The sequence below is a fragment of the Panthera pardus genome, unplaced genomic scaffold (assembly GCF_024362965.1).
Source record: "Panthera pardus isolate Hobbes unplaced genomic scaffold, ASM2436296v1 HiC_scaffold_12, whole genome shotgun sequence".
Classification (NCBI taxonomy): Eukaryota; Metazoa; Chordata; class Mammalia; order Carnivora; family Felidae; genus Panthera; species Panthera pardus.
This window is the reverse complement of record NW_026526677.1, coordinates 72,351,655-72,364,114: the sequence shown is the minus strand read 5'-3', so window position 1 is coordinate 72,364,114 and position 12,460 is coordinate 72,351,655. Positions and strand designations below refer to the sequence as shown.

Here is a 12,460-nt window from a genome sequence, read left to right as displayed (position 1 = left end):
ATCCTCTTACCATAGAGAAATGTTTATATAGGTCAGCTATGTAATTTCTTGTTGTACCCGTATACTGGCAAAGACTAATGATCAGTTTTATTATAACTTTATCCTAGAGTTTTTTTTTTTTTTTTTTCCTGGAGATTTTAATTCTTATATAACTTGGTTTTTTAGACAATTCTTTAACCATCTAAGGGTGAAGAGAATCTTAAAGAGTTCTTGCAAATATTTTAAGATGACTTTGGGTTATTGCTCTCACCCATTGCTTTTTAAAAAAGAAGTCAGCCATTCCACAACCCAAAAAGGCATACATGCATACACCCACAGTAAATTTTTAAAAGCTCATTAAGGAGTGCTGGTATCCGTTTAGGGCATTTGGGTATGTACTCTAACTTTCTTTTTAATGGCCATGTATTTTTAAGTTGTCAACATAAACAGAGTTTGGTTCATTTCATAGCAAGTTATTTTGATCTGGCATTTATATTTGGTATTTTTATTCTTTGCCTTTTTCATAGTTCTATGGCGTCAGTTCTGAAATGCAAGCTAAGTCTAGTCTGTTTCTAGGTTTTGTTAATAGGGTTTCCCTCCATTTATTTTCATTGTTGGGTAGATAGGAAGTTGAATTTTTTTTTTTTTTTTTTAACCTGTTTCCTTACTGCTTAAGTATTTTACAACTTACGGAGTTGTTGCATGATTTGCCTTTTTTAATGTAGGTATAGATGCCTGGGGCTCTATATAGGTGGTATTATCTCTAAAGTACTGAGCTTGCTGTGTTTTTCTTCTGCATAGTTATTTTTCTTTAATTTTTTTTTAATGTTTATTTTTGAAAGAGATACAGAGTGCGAGTGGGGGAGGGGTAGAGAGAGAGAGGGAGACACAGAATCCGAAGCAGGCTCCAGGCTCCGAGTTGTCAGCACAGAGCCCAACGAGGGGCTCCAACTCAGGAACCCTGAGATCATGTCCTGAGCCAAAGTCAGACGCTTAACTGACTGAGCCACCCAGTTGCCTTGTTATTTTTGGTTTTTAAGTTTTTACGTAGTTCTCAGTTGTGAAGAATTCTTTCAAGAACAGTTTCTCTAAAGAGCATATTTTAATTAAATGCTAATTAATGACTTTTCTTAGTTTTTCAATTTAGTAGACCACTTTTAATGTCCATTAAAGTGAAATAAAACTTCCACCCTTAAACATGTTTGTTAATTAGAAATTGTGGGGGCGCCTGGGTGGCGCAGTCGGTTAAGCGTCCGACTTCAGCCAGGTCACGATCTCGCGGTCCGTGAGTTCGAGCCCCGCGTCAGGCTCTGGGCTGACAGCTCGGAGCCTGGAGTCTCTTTCCGATTCTGTGTCTCCTTCTCTCTCTGCCCCTCCCCCGTTCATGCTCTGTCTCTCTCTGTCCCAAAAATAAATAAAAAAACGTTGAAAAAAAAAAAAATTAAAAAAAAAAAAAAGAAATTGTGTCAAAATAATTTGATTTCCACTTCTTCTTGACAAAGCAGATATACTGTCCAAATGATTGAATTGTTAAATTATCTTTAAGACTTTCTTAATTGAAGTAAGATGACTATGAAGCCTGGAAGACGGGAACATCCCTGAACCTGTAGTACTTTCCTGTCGTCCCCCAAAAATGAGACTAGATGAGTGTAGTAGTATTAATGTTTTTAAAACACTGTGATCCTTTCCATCAGTTTGCAGTCCATATTTATTCATATTTTGTGTGATTAATTTGTTAATATCTGTAGCCTCTTATAGACTGAATATAACCTTGAGTATGTTTTGACCAACCATTATGTCTCCATTCCATTTTCTAGTACAGTGCTTGGCATATTGATTGGCTTTTGTAAGTATCAAGAAGCAATGCAGCATTTGTTATGGGCCAGTCACTTAATCCTAATGATAACTCTGTGAGATAGGTTCTGTTATTATATTGCAGAGGAGGAAAGTGATTTATTGCAGAGGTGAAATAACTTGCCCTAAGTCAAAACTAGTGAGTTAGGGAGAGTAGAGATTTCAAGCTCAAGCAGCCTGGCTTTGTGTTCTGTGCTTGTCTTTTAACTATTCTGTGGGGCTTATGTGTGTCAGTTGTATTAATAGTTTCCATGAAACATTGGCACATAGCATGGAAAATTGGTTAACACTGTGTTTGGTCACCAGAAACAGATGTTTAGCTACGTATGTTGTGTTAGAAGATAAGTTTATGAAATAAAACATGTAGTCCTTATGTCTGAGTGGTTTTAGTTTTAATAATAGCTGGATTAAAAACTTCTCATTTGTGATTTGACCACTGTTAGGTCTCTAGTTTCTCTCAGCAGCCTCCAAAGAATTTTCATAATCCTGTTTCAAAACAAGTTTCCATTGTTATTTTGAAAATGATATGTATCTTGTATGGAGCTTATAGATAGGAATGCATATCTGCGTGTTAGATAAAATGTGTAATGAAACAGCATCAAATTTGTCTTTTGTTTCCCCATTAGTATGAGACTTGCTTAAAGCAATTCTATAATTTAAAGTGTCTGTGACATAAGATACCTGTATAGGACAGACAGATAAGATTGTAAAGATAGGACAGATAGCAAGGGATCATTTGAAATTTTGACTTTCATCTTCTAGGCTAGGCCAGTGGCTATCAAAGTATCATTTCTAGACCCAGAGGATCACTGTATCTCAGAATCTGTTAGAAATCCAAATTCTTGGTCCTCACCCTCAGACCTACAAAATCAGAAACCTACTAAATGCGAAACTAGTTCCAGAAACTAGTACAAACCATAAAGTTTGTACTAGTAGCGTGGAAGTGTGATCAGGCTTGCCTTTTTTCCCTCTTACCAACTTATAATTTTTTAAAATTATTTTTTGTTTTAGAATAGTTTTGGATTTAGAGAAAAATTGTGAAGCTAGTACAGAGAGTTCCTATGTATTCCACACCCAGTTTTCCCTATAATTAACATCTTACATTAGTATGATAATATTGGTTAGAATTAAGAACCCATATTGATACGTTCTTATTAACTAAAGTCCATACTTTATTCAGATTTCCTTAATTTTTACCTAATGTCTTTCTCTGTTCCAGGATCCCATCTAGGATACCACATTACATTTAGTCGTCATGTCTTCTTGGGCTTCTCTTGGTTTTGACAGTTTCTCAGTCTTCCTTCAAAACCCTGACAGTTTTGAGGAGAACCTAGTGGTCATGTATTTTGTAGAATAGCCCTCACTTGGGATCTGTCTGGTGATTTTCTTAGGGAACTGAATGTGTACTGAGAAGGGAAACCACAGACGTAAAGTGTCATTCTCATTGGTGATATCAAGGGTACATACTGTCAACATGTCTTAACATTTTGTTTATCTGGCTAAGGTTTTGTGTTTTTTTAACTGTAAAATTACTATTAATTCCTTTCTGTCCTTCAGAAGGATGTTACTACATCCAGTCCACACTTAAAGAAGAGTGGGGGGTTATATTCCACCTTTTGAGGGTGGAGTGTCTATATAAATTATTTAGAATTTTTGTGCATAGGAAATTTGTCTCTTCCTAATTTATTTCATCTTTTATTTATTGCATTATGGACTCTGTTTCATATTTTAAGTTATAATCTAGTATCACATTGTTTTGTTTCTCAGATTGTTCCAGTTTTGCTTATCATGACCTTTTACTTGGCTCCTGTGGGTTTTTGGGGTTTTTTTGTTGTTGTTGTTGTTTATCCTATTACTGTCCTTCCATTGTGGGGTTTTCTATTGTTTTGTTTTGTTTTGCACTTTCTTACCTTCAGGCACTTCAGAATGCTCCAGTCAGCCATTTCTCCAAGGATCCCTGGTTTATTGAAGAATGGTATTAGGTGTCCACTCATTGCCACTAAGCTGTCTTTGCTTCTAGGCACACTCAGCTGATAGCAAGGAAACGTAGGTGTGTATGCCAACCTGTGTCTATACACATATCTATAAATATTTCTACAAGTAACCATTTGTATCTATATTAACCTAAACGTGAGTTCATACTCCTATCTCCAGCACTAATCCATTACTACATAATTATTTTAGCTTCCTCCTCTTGCTTATTTGTAACTTGCTCTGACAACTTCAACCATCTGCTATCCATTTACTCTAATCGTTCAATTCAGGTACGCATGTATAGCAGTTTCAGAATTATTAACCTAGTTTCACATGGAGAACAAAGTCATCAGCTAGAGCATGGTGCTTATGTTTGTTTGGTTTTGTTTTTCCTTTAGTCTTCTTGTACAGACTCAGAATTAGTTGATTGCCTTTTGCCTTCACTTAAGTTGTTCCATGTATTTAGTAATAAGGCTTGGATTTTACTTAGAAATAGCAGTTTGGTAAGAAGGTGTAATTGGAAATGGTTGAAGGGAAAGACCAGATAGGATAAAGGCATGAAATATGGAACAAAAGCAGCAGGAAAGGAGGGGTAAGTTAAGGGACTTAGGATCTTGAACTGAAATTTATTAGGGACTAGAGAGTGAAACTTCTGCATAATTCCTAACTGTGAACAAGACAGGGAATACAGAAAAAGGTTGTGATTTTCACAGAAGACTGCTGAGTCCAAGGAATGTTGATGACATCCCAGTAAAACAGTCCAGGCTGTTGGTAAGTTCTGAAGCTTAAGGTTGGTGAGGTCTTGTCTGGCTCTTAGGATTTGAAAGTCGTAAGTAAATAGTAATGTGAATATTCCATTTGGCTAACTTTGAGGATGCAAAATGGATAGCATTTTGAACTTTTGTTAGGGTACCTTACTTTTCATTCAAAAAGCAGTGACAGACCCTGCCCGTGAGTATGATGAAGTAGGAGTACACAGGTACTGAGATAATGAAGTCCGGTAAAGAATCATTCACTCTTACACCCTGAGTATGCAGTGTATGCCACCTAAGTCACTTGTGATGCGTCTTGTGTATGAAAAAGTGTTTTGCCAGAAGAACAGGGAAGGAAGGCTGGGTTGACAGAAACCACATAAGTTAACTACAGACTCTTTCTTTAAACAACTTAATCAGGCATGATATATTCTTAAGGTGGAAGAAAATGTGAAGATTGTGTGTGTCAATAAATAAAATCCACAAGTTTTAAATGTTTGACACATTGGGCTTATTAGAATTAATGGGTTTCTTACAATTATTAATGGAAGCTGGATTCTAGTAACAGACTGATCCCAGACTGCAGACTTCATATTTAGAGGCCAACATGGACTGGTTTTGATGTCTTAGGGATTCCTTCCAGTACACACACACACACGCTCCCCTACAAAACATAATATCTGCAGAAGACTGGATTGGACACAGGGGGGAAAAAATTTAAGGGAGCAGAAAGCTAATAACAGGATAATGAAAATTAGAATTGGAATGTATTCAGGTGGAATTCTAGATCAGTTTTTCAGGCAGGTAATTTCAAGCCATCAGGAAAAGTAAGTGTCTAATAACAGGACTTTATCATTCAATTGATTAGAAGACCACAAATTTTGTGATTGAAGCTTAGGAATTTAGCCTGTAGACCTAACAATAGCGGAGTTTTTGTTCAATAGCTTGGCAGCTAGTGTGCCAAGCACTTTGCTAAGTGTTTTTAGTAGCTTTTCACTTAAAGTTAGAACACCTTCATATGAATATATATACTATTATCCCTATTTTACTAATGGAGAAACGGAGGCAAAGGAAAACTGCATACTTTGCCTCAGGTCACGTAAGTAGCAAATGGTGAAATTAGATTTTAAAATCAGGGACTTTGACTCCTAAGTCCTTAAACTCTTAAGTCACCGTGCAAAACCTAAATTTAGAACACCATTTATTAGTCTTTTCTTGTTTAATATCAAACGACCAAAGTATCATAAAAAGATAATGAGCTTTCACTTTTCACAGTAATCGGTGGAGCCATTGACTTATCTGAGAAGGACCTCTAAAGGGCCAATGGGTAATTGACAAGAATTAGGGATGGAGTCTGCAGGACTGAATGAAAGTAATAGGCTCATGGCAATGAATTTGTCTTGTAAAGGCTTGTGCATGTAAGTAAACTTGGCCTTATTGTCATCTGGACTTTGGGACAATTTTCTGCATCTCTGTATACTTAAATGTAGGTATGATTGAAAGGCCATGTACTTAGGCAAAACACATCATTGTAATGGAGTGAAAGAAGCAATGCATTAAGATTATTAGTGTGTTAGGCAAATGAATTCATTCTTTCAGTTATGTGAAACTGGATAGGTTCTCATTTGTGAAAAGTCAGGGAAGATGTCCCATCAAATTACAAGAGGACATTTATTTTAAAGACTTAAAAAAAAAAATAAAGGTTTATTTATTTTGAGAGAGAGTGCACAAGTGAGGTAGAGACAGAGAGAGAGAAAATCCCAAGCAGGCTCTGCACGGTCAGAGCAGAGCCCAACTTGGGGCTTGATGTCATTAACCGTGAGATCATGATCTGAGCTGAAATCAAGAAGAGTCAGATGCTTAACCAACTGAGCTACCCTGAGTGTGACTACTTCAGATTCCTCATGCAAGTGATACAATATTTGTGTTTGTGTGACCACCTTATTTCATTTAGCATAATATCCTAACATCAGGTTCAGAATATTAGACTATCAGAGTATCTGGTTCATTCGTGTGGTTGCAAATGTCAGGATTTCCTTCAAGACTAATATTCCATTATATGGAATACCACATTTTTAAAAAACATTTTGAGAGAGAGAGAGTGCACGCATATGTGTGCATAAGCAGGGAAGGGTCAGAAAGAAGGCAAGAGACAGAATCCCAAGCAGGCTCTACACTGTCAGCGCAGAGCCCAACACAGGGCTGAAACTCTTGAACCATGAGATCATGACCTGAGCCAAAGTCAGGAGTTGGATGCTTATCCAACTGAGCCACCCAGGCACCAGTATATTTGAAACTCTTTAAGTGCTTAAGGAGGTGCCATGCTAGGTGCTAAGGACTCTTAACACCATCCCTCTGCTAGGATGACTTTTTAAAAAAATATATTTAACATATAATGTGTAAATTTAAGGTATACAATGTATATGTTGTAATATGATTTTCCGCCTGTAGCAATAATTAGCACCTCTATCACATTGCATATTACATAATTATAATTATTTCGGTAGTTGAAATAATTAAGGTCTAGTCTCTTATTAAGTTTGGTTATAATACAATTTATTGTTTTTATTGTACTATACATTATATCTCTAAGGCTTAACTACTCCTTGGCTTAAAGTAACTGCTCCTTGTAAATTTGTACCCTTAACATCTGTTCTTGACCCCACAACTTTCATCCCTTGGTAACCACCATTTTATTGTGTTTCTACAACTTTGGCCTTTTTAAATTCCACATACAAGTGATATCATACAGCATTTATCTTTCTCTCACTTCTGTCACTTAGCATAACGTGCTCAAACTCCATCCATGTTGTCACAAATGGCAGGATGTCTTTGTCATGGGTGAATTATTACTCCAGTGTGTATATACACACCACATTTTATCCATTCATCTGTTGATGGACACAGGTTCTTTCCATATCTTGGCTATTACAAATAATGCTGCAGTGAATGTAGGGGTGCATATATCATTTTGAGTTAGTGTTTTCATTTTCTTTGGATAAATACCCAGAAGGAGAATTACTAGGTCCTATGATAGCTCTTTTTTTTAAAATTTTAAGGAGACTCCACACTATTATCCATAGAGGCTGTACCAGTTTATATTCCTAACAATAGTGCACAAGGGTTCCCTCTTCTCCACATCCTTGCTACACTTTTATCTTTTTGATGGTAGCCATTTGAATAGGTATGAGATCTCTCATGTTGGTTTTATTTTGTATTTTCCTGATGATTAGTGAAGTTGAGCATCTTTTCATGTGTCTTTGGCTACGTAGATATCTAGTAAATGTCTGTTTAGTTCTGCCATTTTTTGGATTTGGGTTTTTTGTTTCCAAGTTGTAGGGAGTTCTTTATATTTTTTGGATATTAATTCCATGAGCTAGATGATTAGCAAAAATTTTCTCCCATTCTGTAACTTGATTTTTCTTTTTTTTCTTTTTTTCCCTATGTGAAAACTTACTTTGGTGTAGTCCCATTTGTTGAGTTTTGCTTTTGTTTGTGCTTTTGGGGTCATATCCTAAACATTATGAAGACCAGTGTTAAAGAGCTTCGTCCCCCATTTTTTTTTCTAGGTTTATAGTATCAAGTCTTATGTTGAAGTCTTTGACCCATTCCCAGTTATTTTCCGAGAGGAGTATAAGATAGGAGCCTAATTTCATTGCTCAGTGTTTATTCAGTTTTTCCAACAGCCATCTGTTGAAGAGACTGTCCTTTCCCCATTGGATGCTCTTTGCTCCCTGTCAAATATTGATTGTTAAAGCAGGGGTTTGATTCTGGGCTCACTGTTCTGTTGGTCTCTGTCAGTTTTTGTGTCAGTACCATGCTGTTTTTATTAGTGTAGCTTTGTAGTATAGTTTGAAGTCAGGAGATACCTCCAGCTTAGTTCTTTTTCCTCAAGATTGCTTTGGCTGTCTGGGGTCTTTTGCAGTTCCATACAAACTTTAGGATTGTTTTCTCTATTTGTGTGAATAATGCCATTGGTATTTTGATAGGGATTGCATTGAATCTGCAGATGGCCTTGCGCAGTATGGACATTTTAATACTCTTTTGATTTATGAACACAGGATGTCTTTCCATTTGTCTTTAATTTCTTTGAGCAGTCTTACAGTTTTCATTGTACTCTTTCACTTCGTTGATTACATTTGTTTCTAAGGATTATTTTTGATGCAGTAAATGGGATAATTTTTTCAGATGTTTCATCCTTAGTGTATAGGAATGTAACTTATTTCTGTACATTTTGTGTCCTGCAACTTTACTGAAATCCCTGATTTGTTTTTGGTGGTTTTTTTTTTTTTGAGTCTTTAGGATGTTGCATATACAAAATCATATTAACTACAAATGGGACAGTTTCACTTCTTCCTTCCTGATTTGGATATGAGCAAGAGCTTTCAGTTTTTCTCAGTTGAGTATCATGTTAGCTGTGGGTTGGTCATACATGGCCTTTATGTTGAGGTATGTTCATTCTATACCCAATGTGCCTGAAGTTTTTATCATGAAAGGATGTTGCATTTTAAATGCATAGATGATCGTGATTTTTGTCTTTCATTTTATTAATGTGATGTATGACATTTATTGTTTTACACGTATTGAACCATTTTTGCATCCCAGGGATAAATCCCATTTAGTCAAGATGTATAAGCTTTTTGTGTTCTTCAATTAGGTTTGCTCATATTTGGTTGAGAGTTGTGTTCATCAGCAATATTGGTCTCTACTTTTTGTTCTTTTCTGGCTTTAACGCCAGAATAATGCTGGCCTTTTAAGTGAGTTTGAAAATATTCCATATACCTAAAGTTTTTGGAAGTTTGAGAAAGATGGTGTTAATTCTCGGAGTGTTTATTAGAATTTGCCAATGGAGCCATCTGGTCCTGGGTTATTTTTTGTACTGTGATGTTTTAAATTATTCAGTCTCTTGTTCCTTATTGGTCTATTCATGTTTTATGTTTCTTTTTCATTGTCTTGATAGGTTGTTTCTAGAAATGTATCCTTTTTACCTGTTTTGGGGCATATAGTTGATAATGGTCTCTTGCAATCCTGTGTATTTTTGTAGTATCAGTTGTAAGATCTTTTTTAAAAAAATTTTTTTAATGTTTATTTTTGAGAGAGACAAAGTGTGAATGGGGGAGGGGCAGAGAAAGAGAGACACACAGAGTCTGAAGCAGGCTCCAGGCTCTGAGCTGTCAGCACAGAGCCCAACGTGGGCATCTCAAACTCACACACCATGAGATCATGACCTGAGCCGAAGCCAGATGCTTAATGACTGAGTCCCCCAGGCACCCCAAGATTGGTTTCATTTCTAAGTCTGGCTAAAGTTTTGTCAGTTTTATCTTTTTGATGAACCAGCTTTTAGGTTTTACTGATGCTTTTTTCTGAAAGAGATTTTATTTCTGCTTTTATTTCCTTCTGCTATGTCTAGACTTAATTTGTTCTTTTTACATTTCCTAGAGTAACTTTCATAACTGGCTGTTTGAGATCTTTGTAATTTCTTAATATATGCATTTATACTGTAAACTTTCCTCTCAACTGCTTTTGCTGCACCCCATAAGATTTGATGTGTCATATTTCCATTTTTTTCTTTGACTCCTGGATTAGAAATATGTTTAGTTTCCACATATTAGTAGATTTTTCTAGCTTTCTCTTGCTGATTTCTATTTTATACTATTGTGGTCAGAAAAGATAGTTGGTATTATTTCAATCTTAAATTTGCTGAGATTTGTTTTGTGCCCTATCATGTGATCTGCCTTGGCAAATGTCCATATGCACTTGAGAAAAACGTGGATTATGCTGTTGGTTGGAATGTTCTGTATATGACTGTTGAATCCATTTAATTGTGATGTTCTGATGTTGGATGGATAATTGTTTTATCTTCTTGATGTATTTATCATTAGTGACTTCTTTGTCTCTTAATGTTTTGGGCTTGAAGTGTATTTTTTCTGGCATAAATATGGTGATGCCTACTTTTTTTTGGTATCTACATGCATGGAATATCCTCCTCTGTCCCTACACCTTGAGTCTGTGTTTTTAGAACTAAAATGAGTTTCCTTTAGACAGCGTATATAGTTAGGTGTTTTTTGCATCCAGCCACTTTGTGCCTTTTGGTGAATTCAATCCATTTATGATTACTTAACTACTGCTGTCTTCTTTTTTGCCTTCTGGTTATTTTTTTTATCTCCTGTGTTTCCTTTTCCCTCTGTTTCTACCTTTGTACAGTGGATTTCCACGGTGATTTCCTCAGTCTCCCCTTTTTTTGTTTCATCACTAGATTTTTGTTTTGTCATTAGTAAGTGGCATACATAAAACATCTTATAGGTAAAGTACTCGTAAGGGAAAACGTTAAATAGCTCACGGGTGCCTGGGTGGCTCAGTCTGTTGAGCGTCCAACTTCGGCTCAGGTCATGATCTCACGGCTCGTGGGTTCAAGCCCCACGTTTGGCTCTTGCTTACAGCTCAGAGCCATGAGACTGCTTCAGATTCTGTGTCTCCCCCTTTCTGCCCCTCCCCTGCTCATGCGCTCACTCGCGCACTCTCTATGCCTCAAAAATCAACATTAAAAAAAATAGCTCATTATATATGTAACATCCTTGCTTAATTACATGGCTTTGGCACATAATCACTTGTTCTAATTATCAGCTGTTGATTAAAGATGATAAAAACAACATAACTTATGAAACAATAACTTGGCAAGGGTTACTACAGTTGACCCTTGAACAGTGTGAGGGTTACGGGTGCGAATCTACCAGGCAGATTTGTTTTGTGCATATAACTTTTTTTGTTTTGTGCATATAACAGATTTTGTGCAAAAATCTGCATATAACTCTACTCCCTAAAAATTTAACAGCTGATAGCCTACTGTTGAGCAGAAGCCTTACCAATAATATAAACAGTTGATTAACCCATATTTTATATATATGTATTATATGCTGTATTCTTACAGTAAAACTAGAAGAAAAATGTTAAAATCATAAAGAAAATGCTGTATTAGAAAAAAAAATATGTATACGTGGACTTGTGCAGTTCAGATGCATGTTCAAGGGTTAACTGTATTTTTTAACTTGGTAAGAAGCTAACAAACTGTTTTCCAAAATGGTTGTACCATTTTACATTTCTACTAGCAACGTCTGAGAGCTCCAAGTTCCTTGTCATATTTTATTTGTGGGAATTTTCAGTTACTTTATGTCTTTCTGCCCCAAGACTGGAGTTCTTTTGTTTTATTAGATTAACGATTTGGTGATGAAGTTTTGAATTTTTAAAAAGCCAGAAAACTCTTTACAGATGAACAGAATGGAAGCCTAAATCAAAATAGGACATGAAAAGCAAGATTATTGAATACTCTGGCTTCATAAGTTATCAAAAAACAAGGAAGGATTTTATCCTGAGACTTTCAGTAACACTTTTAATGGCCATTTGGCTGAGACCTTCCTATAACACTTCTTTCAGGGTTCCTGCTGCTGCTTGAATTGTAAAGGCTGCAATAGAAATGTGTTTCTTTACTTCTGTCCAGGCTGATTGAGGGTCTTCTTTATTTTCAATATCAAACATAGCATCGTAGATCCCAGGAAATGATTCTCCAGCGTATTTGTTGTGGCTACTTGGAGCAAAGATGATGTGCCTAATAGAAAAAAAAAAAAACCAAAACAACAACATAGGGCAGGTTGAGCTAAAGAGTATATGTACATACGTTACATTTTACACACTTCTGTCTTCATTCCCTTTCCTTAGATGACATCTTAAGAATACTGTGTCTCCTCCTGGCATTCACTTTTTTACTCCATAATGAAGACCTATAATTAATTTAAGATAGTTATGTAACCGTATAATTTTAAATAAAGAAAGTTGACCATATGCATTCACTAAGATTACTCTCATAAATCATGTTGCTACCCATACCAATTGGAAGAAAATGGGTT

At 36.0% G+C, this 12,460-nt stretch overlaps 1 protein-coding gene across 3 annotated transcripts in view; it reads right to left on the bottom strand.

Annotated features, from left to right (window-relative positions):
• Positions 1 to 11,746: 11,746 nt before the first annotated feature.
• Positions 11,747 to 12,460, bottom strand: part of NAALAD2 (N-acetylated alpha-linked acidic dipeptidase 2) — a 68,580-nt gene continuing 67,866 nt past the window's right edge. For all 3 annotated transcript variants that reach the window (XM_053900186.1, XM_053900187.1, XM_053900188.1), the window contains one exon: positions 11,747 to 12,162. In XM_053900186.1, the coding sequence (XP_053756161.1) occupies positions 11,973 to 12,162 (190 nt within the window). In that variant the 3' untranslated portion in view covers positions 11,747 to 11,972. The remainder of the gene's footprint in view (positions 12,163 to 12,460) is intronic.